This window comes from Aulonocara stuartgranti (assembly GCF_965226115.1).
Source record: "Aulonocara stuartgranti genome assembly, chromosome: 17".
In the NCBI taxonomy this organism is placed as follows: domain Eukaryota; kingdom Metazoa; phylum Chordata; class Actinopteri; order Cichliformes; family Cichlidae; genus Aulonocara; species Aulonocara stuartgranti.
The window spans coordinates 5,813,343-5,829,335 of record NC_138953.1 but is presented as its reverse complement, the minus strand read 5'-3'; the positions used below and the strand labels follow the sequence as shown (position 1 = coordinate 5,829,335).

The following is a 15,993-nucleotide window of genomic DNA, read 5'->3' as shown; positions in this document are numbered from 1 at the left end:
AACACTAAGAGGAGGACTAAGGGTGATAGAGCTTTTGCCACTGTGGCCCCTAGACTGTGGAACTCTCTCCCCCAAGCATTAAGAACTGTGGACTCAGTAGCTGTTTTTAAAAAAACAACTCAAAACTTACCTTTTTAAAACTGCTTTTGGTTAATTTTATGCCTGTTTTATTTTCTCTTTTTAAATCTTTTTATGACTTGTAATCTTATGTGAAGCACTTTGTGATTCTGTCTTGAAAGGTGCTATATAAATAAAAATTTATTTATTTATTTATTCATTCAAAGGAACAGAGTGCACAAGAGAGGTGAAGCCAGTGGAGATGAGTGTTGGGTGATATGTAAAAAGAAGGATAGCAGCTAGAGAAAAAAAAGGAAGGTTTACAAGATGGTTGTGGGACCCTGCAGTGATGTAATGATTGGAGGCAGTGGCAATGATGAAGATGTTAAAATTTTTACCCAGAGTGAGCAGGATGGACAGGATAAGAAATTAATACATTATAAGGATGTTAGAGAGGCAAGGTTGAGATGATTTGGGGGTGTGGAGAAGATTGATTTGCCAGGCAGGAGTTAAAGAAAAGGGCATCACAGAGAAGATTCGTGGATGTACATGGAAGGAGGACATGCAAACAGTTGGTGTGATAAAAGGATGAAGGCTAAGATGGAGACAGACAATCTGCTGTGGCAGCCATTACAGGAACAGCTGAAAGAAGAAGGAGGAGGAGGAGGACGGCAAAAGAGGAGGAGAATTAATAGAAGTGTATCAACACTGATGTTTTTGATTTCATAACTCAGTTGATGACACTTTGCTCAAAAATACTTTATTATACCCCCTTAATATTCTCAGTTCAACTCTGAACTTAAATACTATAAATGACACTATAATAATAATAATAAAAACCCTTAAGAACACAATAAGGAGACTGCCCCAATCCCCTTCACTGAGTCCTGGATTCAAGGTCCATGATGAGCACTCAGTGTTCATTTTAGAGTTAAATCCCTCAACAACAACAAAGAAAATAGAAAAAAGAAAACCAAAAGCTTGGCGTTCTGAGAATCACTGATCTCTTGAATTCATTCATTTCACTGTAAAGCCCACTTTCAGTGCATGTGTCAGAGGCTTAGTTTCCATCACTCCTGCTACTCATATTGCCAGATTTCTCGTCTGCATTGCTTGTGATTAGCTATATTTGAGTTTAGTCACCTTTAGCTGAAACTTGATGTGAGCACTGGAGAACATCCTGACTTCAGCAGAAAAGCTGAGATGTACAGTAAGCTATGTAAAGTACAAGTTCACCAACTGCTGTGGTACAGACGGCGAGGCTTATCATTCAATCTTTGCCTTTCTGTAGGTGGCACTTTCTTCTTGAAGGAAATTGCCTTCCCGGGTTTCCTCCGTGGCGTGAGCGATAAGCAGAGTTTGTCCTTTCCTTATAAGACTCCTAATTATTCAAAGTAACACTCAGGTATGCCGTTCAGCGGGGTTAGTTACGATATCGGGAGCAGCTAGGAGAACAAAGTGATACAGAAACTGTTCAGATTGCTTTCCCAGAATCAACTCAAAGGTTTATTTGATACACAGCAGTTTATATAGAGAAAAAAAAGGTTCGTGTGTCAGCTTTCCCAGTTCAAACCGGTACAGACTAAATAAGGAAACGTCTTCCTGCCTTCTGAGCAAAGTATCCCTTGTGTAGTTTATCAGTTCAGCTATAATTTATGATCATCCCAGCAAAATACACTCCTAGACATAGAATACAGAGTTCTTTCATCAGTGAATTCTGAAACAAACCACCTAGCCTTTAACGAGCCTTTTCCAGGAGATAAAGAAAAAGGGAGGATGGGAGTAAGGAAGTGGTCTCATCTCTGTGGTGTTTTCGACCTTGGGGTACCAGCTCGTGAGTCCTACACATTGATTCTTGGGTCACAGAGAAAGAGAAAAACAACTAGTAGATCGGCCTTATTGAGTAACAGTTTTCCTGTATAAAACAATATCCTGTAAATGCTTACCGTGGTATCAAAATATCATAACACTTCTAGACCGCTATTTTCAGATTGTGTTTCCAGAATATTGCATGCGTTAATATCCCAGTTTTTTCTTGTAACTAACACCAAGGGGCCGAATGCTGTGTTCTTTTGATTGTGGTTTGTTCACGGCCTCTCTGTCTGTGCATTCCCATACCAAAGAAATACCTGCAAGCTATGGATGTCACTTCATTCCCTTTGCAAGCACTTCCCCTTATCTGTTTTCCTTCAGGTGTAGCTGCAATCATCTGACTGGCAGCCGGCATGTACACCAGCTCTGTGATTACACAAAGAGCAACTCAAACATGGTTTACATCTAAAATCATGTGTCCTACAATTGTAACTAGTGAGAAAGGCTTCCTTGGAAGGTACAGAATCCAGGAAGTGTGCAGAAATGTGTGACTAACTGTCTTCTTAGAGCTAAGAATCAGCGAGTCATCGTCTCTGGGTGATATCAGCGCTCAGAGAAAAATGGAGTTTCCCTGCTGAGTGCAGACAAAGGATCAAACAGCAATGCTGGGTGATTGTGTGCAGATACTGATATGTGTTTCAGAATTTTTAAACTGCACTGTCACGAGTGTCCCTGTAAACACAGACACTGACTTTAAGCCCCTCTGTGTAGCATTTATAATGGGTTTAGAACTCACAAACACAAATGTAGAAATGCATTTGCAGCTATAAGGAGAGTTTAAGCGAGTAATGATATAGTTTGTCCTATGGAGACATATTTTTATGGTTTATTCACAGCACAAAGCTCCACTTGTGTGGCTAGAATAAGAGATAAGATAAGATAGAACTTTATTAATCCCTCGGGTGGGTTCCTCTGGGAAATTCGACTTCCAAAAAAAGCACAGCAACGACCGAAGTTACAGTTACAGAACTGTTATATATATATATATATATATACACACACACACACACACACACACACACACACACACACACACACACACACACACACACACATATATAAATACAGAGACAAATATAAATAAAATATACAAAGGGGATAAATAGAATAAATAGGAATAAAAAATAAAAATACAAGTGAATTGCACATTTCAAGTATTGAGTCTATTGCACTGTTGACTATTTACAAAAAGTATTGCACAAGGTATTGTACAGTGAGGTGAAGAGGCACTACAGCTTAGTTGTTCCCCCCTCCTTTGTCCTCCTGTTTCCCCTCCCTCTCCCCTCCAGAGAGGAGTTAAACAGTTTGATGGCGTGTGGGACAAAGGAGTTTTTAAGTCTGTTCGTTCTTGTCTTGGGGAGAAGCAACCTGTCACTGAACAGACTCTTCTGATTGTTTATGGCCGTGTGCAGAGGATGCCCAGCATTGTCCATAATGTCCATCAGTTTCTTTAATGTCCTTTTCTCTGCCACTGTGCAATTGCATTTACAGGACATCAAATGTTGCTCTAGTGCACATGAATGCTAAAAATGCAGCAGCAGAAAGCGTAGCCAAAGTAGGCTTATCTCGACCTTTTCCTCTCACATTAATGAAACTGTGAGAGTTGGCTTCACAGCAGCAGTTATCAGCTGTGAGTTACCTGAACTACTGATGCAACACTGTCTGAGATGGGGATCAGAGTTGATAAAAAGAAGAAAGAAGAAGAAGAAAAGCATTTCTTCCTGCAACAACAAAGGGAGAAAGGAAAGCTCCTGAAAGACGTCTTTTTTAAAGTATGTGGCTCATATGAAGGGGAGGGAATTCCCTCGGCACATCCAAGCAAGCGCAATTACTGCCACACATTAAAGGAAGTATGAGGAGAAATTCCCTCATGGTGGAGGGTCATGGGAAGACGCTGTCCTCGTCTCGAAAGCGACTTTAAATGTTTTTTTTTGTTTTGGTTTTTTCGTTGTTGCGTATTTTGTTATCAAAACACAGCCTTGCCACAATGCAGCACGTATAGCTCCGAGTGAGAAAAACACGCGACTCGAGGCGGGATTTAGAAGATTGAGGTTAACGTGAGAGAAAAACAAAATAAGTATCATGACTCTTCAGGGGCTTTCCGCAGCTTCAGCGGCAGCATGTACCCTTTACATACGAAGGACAGGTGCAGAGTGACCCCGCGGTTTATCAGACATGACTCAAACAGTGCTTGCATTATTCAAAATAGTACGTTCCGAAAAAAAAAGAAGTGCGATTCATTTTTTGGAGCGAACTGGCATCGATAGATCGCAGATTACAGCGCAACTGTGCGCAAACTGAGTCACCAAAACAACAACTCGGTAGTTCGTACTAAAATGGATGCTCGCTCAAAGCCGTTGTGTTGTTATTCACGCAGTATAATGGAAGGAAGGAGTAGTCTCCCTCTATTAGCAAAACTGGATGACTGAGCAAAAACAAAACAACAACAAAACCCCACACTTTCATGTCATTTCACGTCTTCCATGAGTCACTAGAAGTGAACCCGGCTTTAGTCCAGAGGAATTCAGCAGCAGTTCTTTACTTTATAAGGGTTCACAAACGGATTACACAACACAGAAACATTTGTGTGCTTCTGCTTCAACCACACCACAAAGCGCTATAATAATACTAGTAATACGACTACTAATAATGGATCTGTAGCGACCCCTGTTGGCAGCAATGTGAAACTAGTTGCCACCAGCGTTTCCAGATCGGGACCAAATACAGCTTCTTCTACTTGAGCAGTTATTTTTAATCACTCTCAAATGATCGAGCAATGCAAAGCTCGTTCATATTTAAGGTGGTGAATATGAGGCATTCATGCTTCCAGTGTTTTAAATGCTTATTAGACCTTTATGGTCATAGTTAGGAGAACCTCCATAAACTGAGTTTGTGCTTATGAATTCCAGAAGAAGGCTAAACTGCAGGATTCATTTGTGTTGGGTGTGTTAAGTAAGTACAATGCGTCTGTTTGCTTCTAAGGAATTCACTGCGTCATGCCTGGGATGGTTCTGCCCTCTGATTTTTGTAAATGTTTCTTTTCTTCAAAAGTAAAGATTACGTTTACTTTTGTCCCAGAAGAACAATGAGAAAAAACAGAGCTGATTCTGCCAATGACGAACAAGGGCCACAAATGGTTAAAAAATAAAAGAACTAAACAAAATACAAATGAAGTTGGTTTGGGTCAACGATGCTTGCATTCTTATCTAACGTGCTTTTCAATATTTGATAATAATGTTCAGTGGGCTCTCACGCAAGAGATAAAAAACCTATAAAGAACCAAAATCATCCATCTGAACTCAACTGCTTTTGTGTTGTTAGATATAAAGATTAAATATTTACTGACCTTTGAAAAGTTGAGATAGATTATAAATATTGTACTGCTGGGGAAAATAACTCAGCGAGGACGATCCTAAACTACAGATTTTGGCTCTGTGGCTTTTTGCTGAAGTGCTGAACACTGTTACAAATGTGCTGTTAGATTCAACCTGTGGATGTTATTTTGGAAATGAAACACACACACAGACACTTGGACATCCTTTACAAACTTTATTACTCAGCATATCACAACAAATGCCGTTTACATACCCACACTTGTCCACCTTCTCTTTGGTTCTTCTGCCTCGTTAGCCGAATGTGCCACTTTGACCACTGCACTAGTGTCAAGTTGGCAGCCATCCTTCAGTTATCACAGTACTGTACCTTCGATGGGGACAGCATCAGCACTGTGATAACTGAACCAGGGCAGCCTGTCAAATCTAGCAGTCCAAGACTTCACTCCACTTTGTCATCCACCAATAAAATCCTTGCTGTAGGTCAGCAGGTGCAAAGATAACATTCCATTTGCATTTTTTGCAGCTCGTTTTCTCCTCATGCAAAGCAAGTTTTGCAAATTTCTTTTGCTTACAAATGAATCACTTGAAATAACCTTTCATTTACACACTAACAACCATGTAACGCAACATGTGATATTTATAAAGTGTCCTTTACACCAATGGTCTTCAGCTCTCTAAACATGAGAAAACTGGTAAAATAATAAAGTCAGACAGAGGGAGGGGGGAAAAGCAAACAAAACAACCTATATGTTTAAGAGAAACAAATATCTGGACCATGTGTAAAGTTGCAGACAGTTACAGTCACAGGATCCTCCTCATCCAGGCGTCTTCTGTATGAAATCCATCTGAGAGCCAGATGATGCTACAGTAGTGTGTCAGTTTATTCAGGCTTTTTTGTTTTTTACCACCTGCACAATCAAACTAATGCCCCTCACTTATCGATGCTTTTAAAAGGCAGACTCTGCTATGCATTAAGCTATATCCTAATAATGTTTCTACACCCTTTTTTCCTTGCTCAGGTATGAGAGCTGCACAGTGAGAGTCACGGGTGCCTCGGTGGAAAGCTGTGAAAAGAAGGAAAGACGATTTTTTTTCACAGGGGTTTTACCTGCCTTGAAAAGGGGGCGGGGGCAATTAATCATGCACAAGACTGCGCATGCGGTTTGATCCGCTTAGTTAGTCGTAGTCCTCGTTCCACATAAAAAAAACAAAACCACTCGGGTTTTTCATCTTTGTTTCCATTTGCCACACACAAAGGCTAGCTAACGTTTCCCATCTTGAAACAACAACACTGCACTCCCTCACCGCCTTCCCGCCATGACTTCTTCGACACAAACTGCCTACTGTACATAGGCTATTCGTACCAGCACAAGGCCGAGTGATGTCAGACTTGTTATGATTCTCCTCGCGGGTTCCTCCCCTTCCCCCTCCCTCCCCCGCGCGCGCGGCGCGAGAAGCCTCTCGAGCAGTCCGGTCGCGTCGCTGGCCGTAGCTGCTCCTCCTCCTCGTCGTCTGCCCGCCCTCCGTACTTCATGTAAACAACTCCATTAGCCCCACTGCACAGGGGCACTATAGCCAAAAATAAATAGATAAATACAAAATAAATAAAAATGGCCGTGTCAGACGTGGACAGCAAAGCAACATGTGTAACAACTAGACAGAGCAGCGGTGTCAGGCTCGGAGCGACGTCTGCTGTTGGTAGTGACTATAAAAACATTCCCTGTGATGAAAGCGCGTCCATATTGCGTAAACCCTTAATGTAAATAGTCGAGGAATGGCTTATAACCCACTAACAGTGAAGGCAGCAGGGAGGCCAGGAGTAAAGACAGTAAAGCGAACTAAAGAGGAATAAACACTGTCGAAGCTTGTCGTTGCCTTCTCCCCTCAAAGAAGAAAAAAATTAAAAGTTGGCCAAAGAGAAACAACACTGTTATTTACGTCAGGTCACGCAAACATGCACGCTTGTTTTCACTAGCGTAAATATGCACGTGAAAAAGCGACTTGATGCAAAAACACACATATATATATTTACACATAAGTGCAACGTTCGCAGTGAATATTGTGCAGCCAAACGTTAACGCCCAGCGTTGCACACACACCCCTTTTCTGGGCAAAAACAATCAGCATGCTGTGGAATCTAAATATAATCATTTCTTTTTAATTGCATCCAACTCGCATTTAACGTGTGACGAACAACGAGCTCGCTTACCTGCAATCCCCCTGTTTAACGCCCCGTGTTTACATGAATATTTTTAATGACGCAGCAAGACCACACAGAGCAACGTGATTGTCGCCATTTTTTGTTGTTATTGAATTCTCCAAAGCCATGTGACAAAAAAAGCGAGAGAAAAAAAGATCGTGATTTTAAAATCAGGTTTCCGGTTTCGCGGACAAAAACTACTTTTCCGAAGCTAAAAAATTAAAAATAATAAAATAGAATAAAATTAAAAGGAAGGAAAAAAAGGTTAATCTTCTGAGCTGCTGGTCTGATGGATTAGTCTGGTTATTCCACTGAAGACTCAAGGTTGTGCGCAGTATTTGACAGCTCCGGGACGCTGCCTCCGCCGTATGGCTCGCAACAAGTACTCCCTAGATTCCACCCGTGCGCAAATGTTTCGCGGAATGACGGCGTCTCGTTTGCTTGTTTCTGCGCCTCATGCCAGCAGTGCGAAAGCGTGAGAAATTAAGCGGCGTTGTAAAGGCTCCGATCGGCTGAAAATGCTGTCAACAAGTGGTGAAATCCAAGCATAACCAACTACTTTTAATGATTAGCGGGGTAACGAGCACGATTTTAAAGCAGAACTCTCACCATTGGTTTAAAGTGACCTTCCCACTGCGAAGCAATTAACTGTGTAATACAAATAAACCCACTTTTTATTTTTATTTTTTTTAAGACCGACAATAATTATTTTATTTTTTAAATAATCTTTTTCCTTTTTTCCTTGTTTTTTTATTTTATTTTATTTTGATGTATTTGTACCGCCTACGTGAGGTAAATATTATTATTTTAACACGGGGCTATGATAGATTGGCAGATAGATGGATGGATAGAACAGCAGTATTTCTTTTCTATGCCGTTGTTAAATATAATAATAAAATTAATGTAAACTTTCCCCTCTCTGTCTTAGAGTGACCCATTAGTCTACATATGTTTGTGGGCTGTATATTTAAAGAAAACTACAGTAACCAGTTTACCCTGCGACGTTCTCTCATCCGCATTTTTTCTGGATGAATGTGCGCAGTAAAATAGGGCGTTCTGGAGACTCCCTCATTCATTTGCAGACAAATCGCTAGTCTTAAAGACGAAGGCGTAGCGTAACGTATCCATAAGAGAGCCTGAAGAAAAAAGGGTGTTTCGACTTGATCCGAGTCTGAGAGCAGGATAGTCCCACTGTGCGCAGAAAGTGGGCTCTGTCTGCGTAAAGATCCACAGTCTCCAGAGATAGGCTGAAATTTACATTGGCAGAGTTTTTTTTTTTTTTTAAACCGCCCTAACCTTAGATCTATTTGATTGCTCATGCTTGCAACTGATGAGGAATTTAATTAAAAGGTGAGCCTATCTCTGTCTCTGACGCACAACCTGCAGAAGTGACATCTGAGCATCTTAGAATTTTTGTTTTCACAGTAGCTTTTAAGATATGGCCAAGTTATTCCGAGCTGCTATCATGGGTCCACCGGGATCAGGGAAAGGAACGATATCCCAGAGGATTGCGCACAGTTTTGGCCTGCAGTATCTGTCCAGTGGTCATTTTCTACGAGAGGGCATAGCGGCAAAAACAGGTAGGATATGCACAGCAACCCAAACGGCAATACTGTGGTGTAAACAGGAAGAAACCGCGCGCAGAGGGAAAAGTTGATGCAACTCTTAATTTTCTTCGCTGCATATCTTAAATTCACGACCCCCCTTCTCCCGCGAATGCAAAAATAGCAAAAATACCAATCCTGCTAAGGTTGCAGGAGGAAGTTGTGCGCATTTGTTTGTGTCCACAGTTGTTTCACTGTAAACTTTTAGCCCTCTATCCAAACTGCACCGCGCAAGACATTTATTGTTACTATCAACTGTATCTGATTTCAGTCAAATTCACCCAGAGCACTAACTCCAGCAGTTTCTCCAAACAGCCTAAAACCGTTTCTTTCTTTCTGTCTTTCTTTCTTTTTTTTTGGTTTTTGCGTGCATGTGTCTCTCTGCACTTCCTCATTGTGGCTACAAAAGCACAGTCAGTTTAATTCCCAGCATGTGCCAAGCTCACACTGACAATAAGGTTTAGTTCACTATGGAGGGCTTAAGTAAAAACACATGTGCCTTAAGAAAACCTTGCTGCCATGTTTCAGGAAAATAAATAAATAAATAAACCTCCACACTGACACAACAAGCCCTGTCCTGTTTTGTTTAAGAACTTCAGAATCTGGAATCACAAACGGACACATGTTGTCTGTTTTCACCTGTCTGTTGTGTATCAGAGGCATGCTTGCTGGTGAAGACCTATGTAGAGAGAAGCATGCTGGTGCCTGACCATGTGATGACCAGATTGATGCTGCCCAGACTGGAACAGCTGAGCGGTCACAGCTGGCTGCTGGATGGTAAGAAGAACTGGGTTGTTTTTTGTTACAGTGAATGCTTCTTTTTTTTCTTTGCTTTACTTTTTCATTAACACTTACATATAGCACCCTGCCCCACTACTCTGTCTTTATTGTTTGTAGTGAGGTTGGGAGGGATGTTTTCATGATGCAGCCTCATGGCAGTGTTAGGAACTGCCAGCTATCTTTCAAATCTGATTGGCCACCACTTGGTGCCACCCCTCAAATCCTGACACTGAAAGCTAGAGAGAGAAAAAAGAAGAAAGAAAGCAAAGACACACTTCTGCATTTTCAAAAATTAACCACAAAGAGTCATATGCTTTGGCTTTATTTAAATCTGAGGGGATTAAAAAAATACTCTCCTCACTATTCTACATGTGTGAGTAATAAAGTTTTATGGTCTGATGACCTGGATGAAGAACCTTCACAGACTTTTAAGGTACTGATTTTGCCTTTACAGGCAATAGCATTGTTCCATTACCTTTCACCCCCCCCCCCCCCCCCAAAAAGATCACTTTTTTATGATATTCTAATCATATGCTAATAATCACATACTTTTCATCAGTTAGTCATTAATAGCAGTCTTTATACAGGATATTCATACTTTTGGAAGAACTTGTTACATGAATAAAGCGCTGACTTTGCAGGTTACCGTGTCTTTTTCAAGGTTTAATATTAGCCACTGCCATCAAGAGAAATGCAAAACATTGACGAAACAAGCTAGTGGGTGTTAAACCAATTCAAACCTTGAAGCATGATCACTAAACAAATAATTGAGCAAGAGGGAAAGCAAATCAAGGTTACACACACACACACACACACACACACACACACACACACACACACACACACACACACACACACACACACACACACACACCTGCATTTCCTCGATCATGCCTCTATCATGCCTTTGATAGTCTGTGTTGCTGGTGCCAACTGGATATTTGGTTTTTACCATTCAAAGTTCATGTCATGCTTTCATTTACCTAGCTACATACATGCACTATAGACTCCCAGTCTTCGGCATGTCTTCAGTATTTTGTGTCTCTTTCTGTGTTGCAATCTTTGATTTAGTGCTTTTCTGTGATTCATTTGTGGGCTCTGGCATGGCAGCTCTAACCCTGGTGGTTAGAGTTGTAACGGTGCATTATTAACCAAACAAAAGAACAGGAGTGTTCGAGAACTGTCAGTTCTTGGACACAGAGGAAAGGTACAAACCAGGGACACTGTGTAATGTAACATTTAAGGTCAACTGTAAAAAAAGTGCATTGTCATAGCCAACAGAACTAGAAATACAGAATCCATTTGTAGATTTGACTTCTGCCATTGTACGTCCTTGAAAAACTTTGTATCGATTCCTTGTGTTCCGTAGGTTTCTTGGCTTGTGGTTTCTGAGTAAAAAAAGAGAAAGGAAGAAGTTTCCAGATAAAGATCAAAGCACCCAAAACAAATTTTTAATGTGCAAGTGTCATAACAAAAACATGGCATAAAATAGGGGCTGAGCCCCTCCTGAAGCCCGCAGTTGTCTCCACTGCTTTGACACCGTTTAGTTCCAGGTTGTTGTCTCTACATCAGGCTGTCAGACTGTCAGTTCCCCCCTGTAGGCAGACTCATCCCCACCTGAGATGGCCCCAATAAGGGTCATGTTGTCTGCAAACATCAGAAGTTTGAAAGCATAGTGATTGGAGGTGCAGCAGTTAGACACAGGCATTGGCAGCATGAATGAAAGGCGCTGGCTTGTCATTTCTGCTGGTGCTTGATAAAAGCCGTGTAACTGAAAGCTTCGGGGTTTTTTCACCCCATTCATTCACAAGTGCAAAATCCTGATATAATATCATGACTGCAAGCCATTCCACAGGAAAACTGTAAACATCTTCTGCCAGCTGGTGATATTAGCAAGAGGAAATAACAGCATCTGAAACTGTAAAACAGAATATTTCACGTGTACATTGTTTCTTACTCATGCTATTGACTGAGCTGTGATCATGCCTTCAAAAGTGCACATTCACTTTTTAGTCTTTTAGCTAACTCAGTGTGTAACATTGGTTTTTCCTGGTTGACCACTCGATGACTCATGTTTTCCCTTCCCTCTCCCTGACTGTGCCTAGGTTTCCCCCGCACACTCGGACAGGCTTTGGCCCTCAACAATTTGTATCAGCTAGACTTGGTTATCAGCCTAAACATCCCCTATGAGACTCTCAAGGAGAGACTGAGCGACCGCTGGATCCATCCAGCCAGCGGCAGAGTCTACAACATGGGCTTCAACCCTCCCCGAGTGCAGGTGTCAGCAGCCTGGAAGTGGCAGCATAGCCACAAAGTTTGAAATAGTTTGGAATTTAGGTTTTTATTTTTTGTGTGGATGTTTCTTCCCGACGGGTTTTGTGTCATTGTGGGTTTTTTTTAAGCTGTTAGGGATTTAGTGCCTTTCTTCTACAGGGTGGAAACCTGCCAAAATGAAAGGCTGAAACCAGATGAGGGGGATGATTGTTGCCACACTCCCGCACCACCACCACCACCACCACCACCACAGCTTTGTGATTGGTTTTCTTTAGTTTTTTTTTAAGTTTCCAAAGTCCCAGTTAGCACATAATTACAACTATCTTATCTTATATATAACTGACTTATCATTATCTTAAATATGCAATATTTAACATTGTGTGACTCATAGTGGTGTGACGTGAAGATATGAAGACTCCAGTGCACATTAGCGATTCACAAATATGATATTGTTGTTTTTACGGAGTATTTCTTATGGTTAAAATGTTCTTAAAATAACTGCATGTAAGCATGAACTAATTACAATGGAATCAGATTGCCATACTTTTATCTTATGTCGACTATAATATTCCTGAAAGTAAGCTCCTTAAGATCAATATATGGGTATCATGTTGACTGCATATTGTGGACGTAATGCAGCATGCGGAGGCAAATGCACTGTTGTTTGCTAATTAGTGCATTGTACTGTGCTTCAATCCCATTTGCAAATGTCATTTCACTGATTTGTGTTGTGTTTGCCTTTGCTGCGTTGTTGTAACCTTGCATTGCCTTCTTCAGGGTAAGGATGACATCACAGGAGAGCCACTGATTCAGCACGATGACGACAAGCCGCAGGCTCTGATGGCCAGACTGAGACATTACAAAGATGTGGCAAAACCCGTAATTGATTTGTACAAGTCAGTAAATACTTGCACTTCATTTGATCTTACTTTATATTTTGTTATTTTTGACATTTGTTTAATCATAGTCATATTTAAATAGCTTCTAGAGGAAATATAAAGTATGATAATTTAATACAAGTAATACAGCTTGGGTTTGAACATTACATGTATGTCTTGATGCATGCTCAATCATCCAGGTATGTAAATCTCCAAAAGTTGATTCTGTTCATCTGGACATCTTGAAACGTTTCTCCCACTAAAAACGCTACGTCCAGATGAACAGAATCAACTTTTGGAGATTACAGTTGCATGTGTGTGAATGTTTGGTCACAGAGCTAGAAATAAGTGACTTCTTATTACCCTACTTCATCTCTGCATTGTCAAGTTTGCATTAGTCACAGTTAGCATGACATGGCCAACTCTCAAATTATTGTCAGTTCAGTTGAAATGTGGGGAGTGTAGGAAGTAAGCTAATAGAAAAGTCAATACACTTGATGCATCTGTTCTAAATTGTCCATTTTGTGGTACAGCCTCCAGATAATGTAAGAACTGTACCCACAACCCGCTTTTCCTCTCATTAGTTCTCCTATTTCTTCACTCAGGTCACAAGGAATCCTGCACTCATTTTCCGGTACAGAGACAGACCGGATTTGGCCTTATATCAATTCTCTCCTCAGCACCAAGATGCACACACAGCCATCAGATACCTGCCAAGCTCAGACACCATGAGTCTACCCCGAATGAACAAAAAACCAAGGGGAAGGGGGGGAAGAAGTGCAGTGGTGCCTTTATGTACTGGCCTGGTGTCAGCTTTCGGTTTGGCCATTAAGAGTGAACTTTAGAACAATGGACCAGGTCACTGACACACATGTTTCTCATTGACTGTCCAGTTTTCCAAATGAAAGATTGTATGACAATTTTCAAAGACTTATAGAATGAAGATTGTGACAAATTCAGATTCAGAATCCTGACAGTAAAACATTCAAGATCGTTCAAGTGTGCTAAAAACCAAAATGCTTAAACATCCAAATTCTGCACAACACTTTCATTAATCAGTTTATCACACATGAATTTTGATCTTCAGTTGCTCCGGTCCAACCACTGAATGAGCCAATATGCAAAAAGTAAACACTAATGTCTGATTTTTTTTATAGTAAAACCAAAAAACGATGGGGGAAAATAATACTCACATGATTAAAAACACTTACAGTTTTTTAAATATAAATCACAACATAAAATATCACCACATTATTGCCTAGAAAACACACACGAAGAGTAAATATTCTCATGCCATTGCTTTAACTGAGCAATAGTAAAGTTCATCATCGCCCCTTATATGAAAACATCATTTGAGTCATTTTTTTTCTTATACACTAGAAACCTGTTAAAGCCTGTGTGCTACATGCAAAGTCATCTGTTACATACAGAACAGTTTTTTATTTAAATGTATTTGTGATTGTACACTATAGCCATCAGTTACACAGACAGTGCAAGCTGTAACAAACTGCTAATCTTTTTTGCTGAAATGCTGTTAACTTTGGTCTGCAGTCATCTTTGGACTTGTACAAGAATCCTGTACAGTGACTCAGCGGCACTGGGATGAAGATCAGTGCCTTCAGTATTGTTACATTCCTTAAAACATGCCATAAGGTTGCCTTGAGATTCTGATCACCAAAATGTGATATTTTTGGTATGCTGCAATGATTTTGCAGTGATTGTTCAGCTAAATACTTTTGTGATTCTGATATGGTCATAGATGCAAAGATGTTCTCATGTCTGGATTGTTTGAATGTATAAATCAGTGCTGCAGGGTGAACAAAATATAGTAGGTCTTTGCAGACTTTGCTTTGTAGCTTTTTTTGTTTCATGTGATTGTTTGAAAGTCGCAGTGATTATTCACAAAACAGAATAGCTTATGAAATGATGACTAAGACAGTAATTTAGCCACACTAATAACTAAAACACATCCATCATCAAATATGTTTCTAAAATATTTGATGTAGCTCTGTTAGTGCTGTCCAACCATTTTAAAAACTTGTATGTAAATTAGCACCTGTTTTATTCACTGCAGCACATTTCCCATGAGCTTCTCTTTGTTTTACATCCCAGGTTTGTAATTTTTTTTCTTCCATTATCTGTGTTTTGATTGTATGGGTATGTTGTACATTTGATTTAAAAGTATTGTGAGTTGACTCTCATATTGTAACCAGAAGACCAAAGAGGAAGTAAACATGAGAGTGCAACAGAGCCTGGGGAAGGAGCAAAATAAATTGATACATGTTTGCTAATGTAGGACAAATCCAGACTCTTAGAGGGAAGTGGGTTTAGATTGTGCTGTGTAGGACTGAATGCTTCTTAAATGAATGGATGTGGCAATGGGTTTTTGCCCTGTGTTCATAAAGTGTTGTCAAAACATGTTAGGCATGTTAAATCTGTTTTTCCAGCTTTCATTCATTCAGTCAGCTTTCATTGTTTTTCTCTGCGATTAAGCCAGTACTTGCTTGGCAACATGCACTTGTGCACAACTAGATACGTTTCTTAAGCTCATGCAATATTGTGTAACAGACCTAGGAGATAATTAAATGAATGACAATAATGGGTGTACAAACACACACCTTGTGTGTACAGTGCGTTCTTTAAACTGTTTCTCTACTTAATAAAGAGGGCTGTGTGACCACAACAACTTATGCAATAGCTACTCCTAGGACTTAAATACAGTGCACGCTTCTGTCTATACTGTGGTAGTGTCTCTTCCTTCTTGTCTGTCTTTCTTTCTAGAAAATATAAATGTGTGAATCTTGTATCTCTCAAATCCTCTGAGGAAAGCAAAACGCCAAAATCTAAATGTGTGCCAGCTGCAGGGCATATTTAAAAGACCAACGCTAACACACACTGAAACCACACGAGCATGCTTAGGAATACTATCTCTGTCCTCCCATCGTGTCTAATCCCCTCTGATCTGTGAATCAACCCCACGTGAATTAGAGCTT

At 40.4% G+C, this 15,993-nt stretch overlaps 1 protein-coding gene and 1 long non-coding RNA gene across 3 annotated transcripts; one reads left to right on the top strand and one right to left on the bottom strand.

The window, feature by feature from the left end:
* Positions 1 to 5,458: 5,458 nt before the first annotated feature.
* LOC309692986 lies at positions 5,459 to 8,437 on the bottom strand. The gene is made up of 2 exons (XR_014272552.1): positions 7,474 to 8,437; positions 5,459 to 6,833 (listed from the first exon to the last, which is right to left on the bottom strand). It is a non-coding gene; the product is annotated as an uncharacterized lncRNA (long non-coding RNA).
* Positions 8,438 to 8,559: 122 nt separating this feature from the next.
* On the top strand, positions 8,560 to 15,737 carry ak4 (adenylate kinase 4). Of its 2 annotated transcripts, none has more exons than XM_082511905.1 (6): positions 8,560 to 8,814; positions 8,893 to 9,044; positions 9,726 to 9,845; positions 11,954 to 12,126; positions 12,900 to 13,018; positions 13,606 to 15,737. In XM_082511905.1, exons 2-6 carry the CDS (start codon positions 8,903 to 8,905, stop codon positions 13,730 to 13,732), a joined length of 681 nt encoding a protein of 226 aa, XP_082368031.1. In that variant the 5' UTR covers positions 8,560 to 8,814; positions 8,893 to 8,902; the 3' UTR covers positions 13,733 to 15,737. The 2 variants fall into 2 exon arrangements, with proteins under 2 accessions (XP_082368031.1, XP_082368030.1); XM_082511904.1 differs by having other exon boundaries at positions 8,561 to 8,814; positions 8,890 to 9,044.
* The last annotated feature ends 256 nt before the right edge of the window (positions 15,738 to 15,993 follow it).